Raw genomic sequence first — 12,094 nt, forward strand, 5'->3', positions numbered from 1 at the left:
CTTGTAAGCCGAAAACCGGTTAGCAATAAAAATGTCTGAAGATGGCCTTGTAAGCCGAAAACCGGTTAGCAATAAAAATAATATTGTAGAACAAAAGCAAACTGGTGCTTTTCATTTATTATTGAAATGTTGTTCTACGAAGAACCAACGGAAGATTCTGTTAATATTCTTTTTTTATTTATTACGTACCTGCAACAAAAATAAGCTACAGTATCATTGTCCTAACAAAATATATGGGACACGTACAGTTGATAACACAATTGGAGAAAAATATTGTGGTTTGTGTTCATGACAAAATGAGCTCACTAAGTTAATATTCCAAGAATGATGATAGCAAGAGAAAGTATACTTTGTAAATGTGGACATACTGTCACAGTCCCCTTTGCCAGTCGTTGCCACAAACCGTGTTATAAGATAACACACCCACCAGTCAAGCATAAACTGTACATTGTTGTGCTCACCGAAACACTGTGTGTTATAAGTTTTTGAAAATAGCCACAAGTTGCACTTAGTATTTTTTATTTACCAGTTTCACCTCTACAAAAGAAGAGCATCATTAGAATGAAAAGTATAAATTAAGATCATACAGGAAACTTACACTGACATTACTGGCTGACAGCACTAAAGATCAAACTGGCTGTACTGTAGTACTTAAACTTTGAATGTAAAGTACAGCAGTAAATGATGACACTGACAGTGCCAAAGATTAATCTGACTGTACAACAGTCCTTTTAATGCTCATGGTACAGTGTATCAAAAGATTAATTACAACTGCATAAAACGTAATGTCAATGTAAATTCTCCATATTATCTCAGCTTGTATCTTTGATTTTGATTACACTATTTTTCATTTGAAGAGTTAAAATACTAAACAAAAAAATACTAAGTGCAACTTTTGGCTGTTTTCAAAACTTGGTTTCAGTAAGTGCACCCCATACAGAAAATGCCTGTTGCTGTTAAAACTGTGTGTTATGTTATGATTGCTGCTACGAGTGTCTTAATAATTTTGATGAGATGATGTGAACATTTACTGCCCTAGGATGGGAGCCTTTCATCTCTAAATGTGTTGCTGTGTTATGTGAAGACTGCTGTAGAGTGTGCTGAATACTACTAAGCTGCGATAAGTGAACATTACAACTTCTATCTCATATACACAGAAATGGACAAAAATATTAAATATTTATCACATAACAGATATGCAATAAGAAACACTGGGAATAAGAAGCACTGGGCAGTTACATGTGATATGTACTTACTTCAAGTTTAAGTCCTTGAAGTTTATGTTCCCCACCACGTGGGCACTGGAGGAGACATTAATGATGCGTGCATTGACGTCTCTCGAGTGCCCACCTACCTTCAGCTGTGGCAGCAGTAGGTGTGTGAGCAGGCAGTGACCCAAGTAATTGACGGCAAAATGTGATTCATATCCATCTTCTGTCAGTGAAAACGGCACAAACATAATGCCAGCTGAAAACACAGATGCAAAGATTCTTTTAGAGATGACACTATATGGTAAGTATCACTATCTTTTTCAATACAGACTTTACAGCTTTCAAGTTTTACACAAATAACATATCACTGGCCCCAAATGTCCTCTGTGCATTTAAATTTGAAGGAGCACAGTTTATCACTATGAGCTGTACTATTTTTAAAAATGCACCACCATGTTGCTGCACTCTGCAATCTGCATATGCATGTCAAGTACTTTTGTCTACTGGCTCATTACAGATGTCATAGTTTACGCATTCATTCATTTATTTTTAAACTTGTTTATGCCTATTTATAATGATTTAGTTAACTGAAAATCTTGCCAGATGTGGAATAATGAGCTGTGGTTCATTTTCTGTGGGCAAAATGTGTGAAAGCTGTCAAAATCCATAGGCAGATTGGTGAGGTTATATAAAAAAACATTACAGTGACAGAATTGTGATATAATGTGCCAGAGTGTTTAAAAATAAAATAGACATACTAATTTTCCTTATGAAGTGTGTAATGCCTGTTGGTCGGGCTTCATCCACAGTTCATTGAATACTCAATGAACTGTAGATGAGGCCCAACGAACAGGAATTACATGCATTGATCAAAAATGACAGTGCATTGAAAACAGCTAGTTTCTAGCTGGAATTTCAAAAGTGCGACTGATAGCTGAAATCTATTATTCACAAATGTGTATGATATATCATGAATTAGGTATGATAACAGTATGCTTATTTTTTTTAAAAGATCCAAAATATTCTTTAACTGAACAAAGCCAGTTATCAGAACGGAAAAAAACCAACAACAACAGTAACCTGTACCAAAACACATTATTGTAATAGCCTGTCACAGTTTAAGTAAGGGAAAAGCTTGCAGCTGTCTCTTTAAAGAGGAACAGTCGACAGCTTAATGTACAAACTGAAGATAGATTTCTCAGAAAGACAATGACTGATGATAAAATCTTCAGTGTTATTAAGCCATGTCATATTCCTCTTCAATGATAGATGTTTCGATTCCTCTGGGACCTTGTTCAGGATGGTCAAAGAGTGTTCAGCCGTTGTGGGAAATCAGAGGAATCCTGAAGAGGATCTCAGCAGAGGGATCAATCACTGATCAAGTTTGAAGAGGAATATGACATGGCCTAACGACTCTGAAGATCATATCACCAATGACAATGGGTGCAAAATCCTGCAACTTAGATGAGGATAGGCTGAGGTGGACTCAATACAATGCTCCATCATTCACCCGAAACTGGAAGCCTCAATATGTAATTTTTACTTTGAGGTACACATTTATGCTGTCACAGCTACTGATACTTTAAAGCATATCCAAGTCACTGCCTAGTTTGTCTTTTTTCCAAAAAAAGAGCTCTACATGACACTACCAGGCAATTTCATGGATGACCATCAGGTGACCTGTAACCAGAACAAATTTTTATTCGGCGGCGAAGCATCTACTAATTTTAAACTTCCTGGCAGATTAAAACTGTGCTGAACTGGGATTTGAACCTGAGATATTGCCTTTATGGGGAAAGAGCTCTACTCACTGAGCTATCCAAGCAGAACTCATGACCTGCCCTCACGGATTCACATCCACCAGTGCTTTTCTCCTACCTTCCAAACTCCTCAGAAGTTCTCCTGCATACCTTGCATGACTAACACTCCTAGAAGAAAGTTTATGACAGAGGATTGGCTAACCCAGAGCATGGTTTTTTTTCCAGAATTTCCAGTTTGCAGTGGAGTATGTGCCAATTTCATACTTCTTTCCAGATTAAAACTGTGTGCTGGACTGGGAAAGGCAAAGGTCCCAGGTTCAGGGCCTGGTCTGGCATGAAGTTTTTATCTGCCAGAAAGTTTCACAAGATCTGTATCGCAACAAAAGAGAAATGCACATTAAGATATATACCTAGTATCACATTCACCAAGCTTTCTTCAAAATGAACTGTTACACTTTTCTCTTGGTTTGCTTATATGCTTCATTATACAACGTAGTACGTACAATAGTGTAAGAACTACAATTATATTTTACACTTTCATGCATTTTGCATAATTTAACTAGTTTCATGCATTCATCATTGCGTGGATTACAGCTGCTTTCCAATGCTTGCCAGCAGTTATAACTGGTATCTTTAGGCAGTTCCATAAGTTATGTAGCATCCTGATAATGTTACTAAACAGTGCTGATCATGTCATTTTATAAGACTCACTAAAACATTTGCATTAATTAAATTTCTTTTTTGTTTTCTACATATTAGACAGATTAGAAGTTACTCTGTCATATAATGTAAATCACTCTTTTAGGTTAGCAGAGCAGTTAGATCAATGCCTTGAGTTGATAGCAAGGCCTGTGTCAAATCATGTGTTTTTCCCGTCTACTATACCTTCTGTGTGGCCCTCTGAGGCCAGTTCAGTTTCCTGCTATGTGTCAGCACAGTGCAGAAATACGAGTTGTTGTTGGCTGGAAGGTACAGCCAAGTATAAGGAGAAGACAGCTCACTGTGGCTCAGTATTTCCTTATGTAATAAGGACGGTATGTGTACTTCATGGTATTTTATCATGTGGGTACACGTAGAGTTACAGGCCAATAACTGTTGCAATACGTTCATATATGTATAAGGATCAACAAGGTCCAAGACACTTTTCAGTATTCAAATGTGAACAAAGATTATTTTATCTAGAAGGTAAGCCATGAATATGACGAGTACTGATAAAGCATTTGCAGGCAGCATTGTTAGCTGCAATATGCAGAAGACATGATTTGTTGGGGCTGCACATTTTCTGGATTCTGACTAAGATAAACTCATGCTGCAGTGTATTACTTTGGCAAGCCAGTAAAGAAGTTGGCACAGAAAAGAAAGAAAGAAAGAAAGAAAGAAAGAAAAAAAAGAAAACTATGCACTCTCACATTTATTTGTATCAAAAAGCAACACCACAACTGCAAGATGATGTGTGCCGATATGAAATTCTAGATTTGCATATTTTACTGTTCACATCACTTTTGCATAGTCTTTCACCAATTTTATCAACACCCATTTGCACTGTGACATACTGTGAAATTTCAAACATTCATGAGTGCCTTGACAAACTTACTGTTATTATCAACCTTCAGCTTAAACTTATTTGTGCTCTTTCAAAATTTGAGAATGGTAGACCTATTCTCTTTCAAGACAATCTTTCCCTAATTTCATTGTATAATTACAAGACAAATAGGTTTTTTTTGAGAATTTTTGGACACTTACACAGCTATATTTTTGTAAGTTACCAGTAAGAGTATTTTTGGATAACTTCCTTCATGGCAAATCAGCATTTGTGATACTTAGCTACTGCCAAAGAACAGATCATCCAAAATTTCAATATGTATTAACACAAACAAAAGTGATTTTTGAGAATTTTTGGAAGTTACCATTTTCTACATCTAGATCTACATCCATACTTTGCAAACCACCAGAAAGTGCATGGCTGAGGGCACATCCCATTGCACCAGTTATTGGGGTTCCTTCCATGTATGGAGCATGGAAAGAATGACTGACTGAATGCCTCTGTGTACGTGTGCAGTAATTATTCTACTCTTATCCTCATGATCCCTATGTGAGCGATACATAGGGAAATGCAATAAATTTTTACAGTCATCGTTTAAAACTGGTTCTTCAAACTTATTTCTATCTTCAAAAGTCTGCCAGTTGGTTGGTTTAAAGGAGGGGGGAGGGGACCAAACTGCGAGGTCATCGGTCCCTTATTCCCAGTAAAATAATTACACAAGGGAAAGAAGAAAAGGAAGGAGACATACAGCACAATAACAGGAGAATGGAAGACCCAGAAGAATGACAGAAGGACAACCAACACTACTATGGAGAAAACATGAAAAGAAGGCCACAGAGAGAAACAAGAAACAGGTAGATGGGATAAAAACAAGAGAGCAGACGACTGTGGCTGGCCAACCAAGAGAATAAAAGCGAAAAGCCAGCCACTCAGCAACACATTAAAACATCCAGCCTAAAAGCATTAGTGTGGAGAACACAAAGGACATGCACAAAAACTTATATAGAATGATGAAGCCCACCGTCACATATAAGACGTAAAACTAAATTAGCTGATGAGGGGCATTATCAGCTAAAATTAATGGCAACAAGTCCGGTAACTGAAGAGCCCATTGCAGGGCAGCCAAAGAAGGACAGCTCACCAAGATATAGGCCACTGTCAGCCGGACACCGCACTGACACTGAGGCGGGTCATCAGGGCACAGAAGGTAGCAGTGCGTAACCCAAGCGTGGCCAGTGCGGATCCGACAGAGATCCGCAGAGTCCCTGTGAAAGGCCCGCATGGAGGTCTTCCACACATTCGTAGTCTCCTTAATGGCACACAGTTTGTTCTGCTCACTGAGGTTATGCCATTTTGTCTCCCAAAGTCGCAAAACCCTGTGGTGTAGTACTGAACACAGGTCAGTTGCGGAGAAGCCGATCTCCATTAGCAGTTTCCGTATAGCCTGCTCGGTCAGCCTGTCAGCAAGTTCATTGCCTGCGATTCCAACATGACCTGGGGTCCAGACAAACACCATTGAATGACTGGAATGTTCCAGGGCATAGATGGACTCCTGGATGTTCACTACCAAAGGATGACGAGGCTGCTCAAGGAGTCAGTACACAGAAGAAACTACTCCCCAGAGCATGAACGGATGTGCTCAAGAGCACAAGATATGGCCATCAGCTCAGCAGTGAAAACACTGCAGCCATCAGGCAAGGAATGCTGTTCAATATTTCCTCCATGCATGGTCATACGCATAGCCGACGTGATCATCAGCCATCGAGCCATCAGTATAAACGAGTAAATGGCTGCAGTACATGTCAAGAATCAAGAGGAAGTGGCAGCGGAGAGCTGTGGGGTTAACCGAGTTCTTAGGGCCATGTGAAAGGTCGAGGCGAAGCCGCGGCCTAGGTGTATACCATGGAGGTGAACGTGAATGGACATCAAGTATAGGTGGTAAAGGCAAGGACTCTAGTTCAGAAAGAAGGGATCGGTCACAAACTGCAATTGGAATCCCTGACCAGGGCTGCCGATGCGGGAGCTCTGAAAAAGGGCTCTGTAGAGCAGCTGCAGCGTAGAGCGATCTGCACCCCAGTTGGTGTTGCTCAGGCAGTGGAGGGTATTGAGGTGCTGCCAGCACATTCACTTAAGCTGATGAAGGTGAGGAAGCCAAGTCAATCAAGTGTCAAAAACCAGTCCTAAGAATCGATATGTCTCCACTACAGTGAGTGGATCGTCATTAAGGTAAAGTCATCATTCTGGATGAACGGTATAACGCTGACAGAAGTGCATAATACACGACTTCACGACTGAAAACTGAAAGCTGTGGGCTACAGCCCATAACTGCACCTAGCAGATGGCCCCTTGTAGGCACTGCTCAGCAACACCAGTAATGATGGAGCATTACGAAATGCAGAAGTCGTCTGCATACAGAGAAGGTGAGACAGACAGCCCAACATCTGCTGCTAAACCATTAATGGCCACTAAAAATAATGATACACTCAATACAGAGCCCTGTGGGACCCCATTCTCCTGGATATGGGTGGAACTATGGGAGGCACCAACTTGAACATGGAAAGTACGAAGTGACAGGAAATTTTGGATAAAACTCAGGAGCGGACCTCTGAGACCCCACTCATATAATGTTGCAAGGGTATGATGTTGCCAGGTCGTGTCACACGCTTTTCATAAAGCAAAAGAGATGGCACCCAGGTGTTGGTGTCTGGAAAAGGCTGTTCAGATGGCAGCCTCGAGGGACACAAGATTATCATTGGTAGAGCAACCCTGGCGAAAGCCGCCTGACATGAAGCCAGTAAGCCACATGACTCCAGGACCCGACCCAACCCAACCGTCAACACACCATACGTTCCAGCAGCTTACAAAGAACGTTGGTGAGGCTGATGGGCCGATAGCTATCCACATCAAGTGGGTTTTTACCGGGTTTGAGCACTGGAATGATGGTACTCTCACGCCATTGCGATGGAAAGTCATGATCGCACCAGATCCGGTTGAAGATGACGAGGAGATGTCGCTTGTAGTCAGATGAGAGATATTTAATCATCTGACTGTGGATCCGATCCGATCGAGGGAGGAGGGGGGGGGCGGGGGTAGTTCTCCGACACAGAGGCTCAAGCAAAGTCCTCAGCAAAATCCTTGGCAATCGCGATTATAACACAAATTTTATGTTAACACCAGGAACACCTGTTGGGGTCTGGTACCCAAAAACATGTTTGATTTTCTTTTTTTTTTGTTTTAGGGCACGCAACTACTATGGTCATTAGTGCCCAGTCACAAATGTTAGTGCACTAATAGCGTAGAAAAATGCAAGGGGGGGCCAACACCAGAAAGTATTTACAAAGACGCAGAGAAACAAAATAAAAGAGTTAGATCGTTTTGGACAAGTCTGTCAATGTAATAAAACTAAGGACACGAGCAGCTGCTCGAGTGTCATCAGCTAAAAGTTCCTGTAAGGTAGACAGCAGACACAGGACAACACGAGAGTGAATAAAACGGGGACAGGCCAATAAAACATGGCGCACCATCAAGGGATGACCACAGGGGCACTGCAGGGTGGGGTCACCGGACAACAGGTAGTGGTAGCTAAATCGGCAATGCCCATTCCGCAACCTGGCCAAAATGACCTCTCACCGGGAAGGGCATGAAGAGGTCGTCCAAGCAGTCGGGATCGGTTTGATGGCCCTAAGCTTATTTTCACGGGGAGAGGACCAAGCCTCATGCAACAATGATGAAAGGCGCCGACAAAGAACCCCAAGAACATCAGTTGATGGGACACAAAAGGAAGCTGTCCGAGGCAGGAGGACAGCAGCCTTGACCGCAGCATCAGCAGCTTCGTTCCCAGGCACACCAACATGGCCAGGAATCCACAAAAAAAGGACATGAGCGCTGGTATTAGCTAGCGACTGAAGAGACCATTGAATTCGTTGGACGAGAGGGTGGTCCAAATATGAGTCATGGAGACTTTGAATGGCACTCAAAGAATCAGAGCAGATGGCATATGGAGAATGACGATGGCGGCGGATATACTGAACAGCCTGATAAAGAGCAAAAAGCTCAGCTGTAAAGCTTTAACACTGGTCAAGGAGCCAGTATTGAAAGGTATCACCCCCAATGACAAAGGCACATCCGACGTCAGCAGTAGTCTTGGAGCCATCTGTGTAAATAAAGACGTTATTAGCAAGCCTCGAATGAAGTTCGACAAACCTCTAGTGGTATATCGAATTCGCAGTCCTCTCCTTTGGGAGCGAGCCGAGTTCAAGGTGAACGGGATCCTGAGCCTGGAGCCAAGGTGGCGTTGGGCTCACACCCACTCAAAGTCGTAGGGAGGGTAAAATCAAGTTGCTGAAGCAGGCTACGAAAGCGAGCTCCAGGAGGTAAGAGGGCAGAGACATACAGCCCTTATTGGCGGTCGAGAGAGTCGTCAAAGAAGGAGAAATATGACGGGTGGGCGGGCATTGACATCAGCCGGCAGGCATTCTGACAAAGGAACATATTGCGCCAGTAGTTTAGCGGTAATTCGGCAGCTTCAGCATACAGACTCAACAGGGCTGGTGTAGAATGCTCCAGTCACCAGACGTAACCCCCGATCGTGGATAGGGTTTAGACGGCATAAGATGGACGGCCGGGCAGAAGAGTAGACAAAGCTCCCATAATCCAGCTTTGATTGGACAATGGACCGATGTAAGCAAAGCAGGACCATTCGATCTGCTCCCCATGATGTATCGCTGAGAACACTGGGGACATTTAGGGAATGGGTACAGTGAGCAGCCAAGTAAGACACATGTGGAGACCAGCAAAGTTTCCTGTCAAATGTAAGACCCAAAAATTTTGTTGTCTCCACGAATGGGAGAGCAACGGGACCGAGACGTGAGGAAGACGGTGGAAGAAACTGTAATGCCAGAAGTTCATACAGACCGTTTTCTCACCAGAAAAACGGAAACCATTAGCGACACTCCAGCAATATAGATGGTCTAGATAACGCTGAAGACAGCGCTCCAGGAAACATGTTCTCTGAGCATGGCAGTAGATCGTAAATTCGTCCACGAAAAGGGAGCTTGAAACGTCAGCTGGAAGGCAATCAATTATTGGATTGATAGCTATGGCAAAAAGGGCCACACTCAAAACGGAGCCCTGGGGCATACCATTCTCCTGGCGAAAGGCATCTGACCAAACAGAACCCACACGTACCCTGAACATTCGATCCATTAAAAACGCATTAATAAAAAGAGGGAGGCGGCCACAAGTGCGCATGGTGCGAAGAATGCCCGCCCCCCCAACAGGTGTCGTAAGCCTTCTCCAAATCAAAGAACACAGCCACCGTCTGGCGCTTACGCAAAAAGTTGTTCATAATGAAGGTCGACAAGGTAACTAGGTGGTCAACAGCAGAGCAGCACCTATGAAAGCCACATTGGACATTGGTAAGGAGGCGTCGAGTTTCAAAGAGCCAAACCAATCTAGAATTTACCATACACTCCATCACCTTGCAGACGCAGCTGGTAAGGGAGATAGGGCAATAACTGGAAGGACGGTATTTGTCCTTTCCCGGTTCGGGTATGGGAACAACAATTGCTTCACACCAGCATGTGGGAACATGACCTTCAGTCCAGATGCGATTATAGGCGCGAAGAAGAAAGCCTTTACCTGCAGGAGAAAGGTTCTTCAGCATCTGAATATGGATACCATAGGGCCCTGGAGCAGAGGATTGGGACCGGGCGAGTGCACTTTCGAGTTCCCGCGTGGTGGTGGAAAGAAAGTGGCCGTGCCTCCTCTGCTTGTTTTCTGGGGAGGAAGGCAGAGTGGTAATGGGCAGAGCTCGAAACCTCCGCGAAAAAGTGGCCGAAGGCATTTGAGACATCCTCAGGATCCACAAGGACTTCATTTGCTAGTCATGCCAGAAATCGGGGAGTGGACCTTGGTGCCAGATAGCCAGCATAGGCCACCCCCCAGACAACCGAAGGAGGAGTAAAACTGTTGAATGAGCTGGTGAAAGCCACCAATCAAACCTTTTTGCTTTCTTAGGTAACACGACGACATTGTGCACAGACTCGTTTGCAACTGACACAGTTCGCCATCGTAGGGTGGCGTTGGAAGGTGCGTAAAGCACGTCGCCGAGCACGAATAGCGTCGCTGCATGCTGTAGTCCACCAGGGGACTGGGACTCGACGTGGAGAAGAGGAAGTACGAGGGATGGAATATTCAGTAGCAGTGAGAATAACTTCCGTGAGGTATGCGACCTGACTGTTGCAGCTGGAGAAGTTATGATCATGGAAGGTTGCCATGGAGGTGAAAAGCAGTGTGGTATGGCGAAACTGAAGATAGCCGGGGACGGCAACCGCTGGGTGGCGCAGGAGAAGAAACGCGCCTTGGTGGAAATGGAGAACTCTTTTTTCTCTGAGCCTTCTTTGAAGAATCACATTTTGTCGAAAGAACAGTTGATGGCTGTGAAGTTTGTGTACAGAAGAAATCTCCACATGTCGGTTCTTTTTTGAAGGTCTGAGCATCTGATTTAGAGGTTCTCGTCTTAGCAGTAGCAGATGACGTTTGAGCCTTAGGGTTGGTGGGAGGAAGAGGAGACATTGATCGGGCGATCTTAGCACTGGCCGATCTGATGACCAAATCGCAAAATGTTAGATCACATGTCTGTGTAGCTACCTCCCTGGTAGGCCGAGGAGAGGCGAGAACGGTACTGTATTAACCTGCCAGAAGCACAGTGGGCTTTCTGCTATTGAATAACTTGCGAGCAGCCGAGGTCGACACCTTCTCTTTCACTCCAAGTTCCTGTATATTTTTCTCATCTTTGTAGACGGGGCAGTTGCGAGAGGAGGCAGCATGGTCACCCATACAGTTGATGCAATGAGGGGACGGAGGTGGATAGTCACCCTCATGGGCGTTCCTGCCACAGGTAACGCATTTAGCCACACTTGAACAAGACTGCCGTATATGGTTAAACCACTGACATTGGTAACACCTTGTAGGGCTGGGTACATATGGCCGAACAGAAATGATCTCATAACCTGCTTTAATTCGTGAAGGCAGTTGCACAATGTCAAACGTCAGGAATATGGCTCGGTTCGGTACGAGATCCTTGTCGACCCTTTTCACGACCCGATGGACGGCCGTCACTCCCTGATCAGAGAGGAAAGACAGAATCTCCTCATCAGTTAGTCCGTTGAGTGACCTGGTATACACCACACCACGCAACGCAACGCAACGAAATCAAGGTGCGGTGGGCCTCCACCCGTACAGGAAATGTGTGTAGGAGAGGGGCTCGAAGTAATTTTTGGGCCTGGAAGGCATTCTCTGTCTCCAACAGCAAGGTACCGTTGCGCAACTGATTACAAGATTTCACTGGTCCTGCAATCACATCTACAGCCTTCTGAATGACAAAAGGGTTGACTGTTGAGAAACCGTGACTGCCAGATCTTGTAACAAGAAACTTCAGTGCTGGTTGTAGAATTTTCTGAACAGGAGTTTAATGTAGCTTTCTTTTTCTGGGCAGAACACATGGAAGAAGAAGAAGAAGAAGAAATCCATTGCGGATCAATCCCCCATGATTGCCAGTGTCTCTGATTGCGCACTCC

The 12,094-nt window shown here is 43.8% G+C and overlaps 1 protein-coding gene across 2 annotated transcripts in view; it reads right to left on the reverse strand.

Annotated features, from left to right (window-relative positions):
* The window catches only part of LOC124804716 (dehydrogenase/reductase SDR family member on chromosome X), a 66,608-nt gene that overhangs the window by 20,514 nt on the left and 34,000 nt on the right, over positions 1 to 12,094 (reverse strand). For both annotated transcript variants that reach the window (XM_047264989.1, XM_047264988.1), the window contains one exon: positions 1,257 to 1,467. In XM_047264989.1, coding sequence (XP_047120945.1) covers positions 1,257 to 1,467 — 211 coding nt within the window. The remainder of the gene's footprint in view (positions 1 to 1,256; positions 1,468 to 12,094) is intronic.

The sequence above is a fragment of the Schistocerca piceifrons genome, chromosome 7, assembly GCF_021461385.2.
Source record: "Schistocerca piceifrons isolate TAMUIC-IGC-003096 chromosome 7, iqSchPice1.1, whole genome shotgun sequence".
Classification (NCBI taxonomy): Eukaryota; Metazoa; Arthropoda; class Insecta; order Orthoptera; family Acrididae; genus Schistocerca; species Schistocerca piceifrons.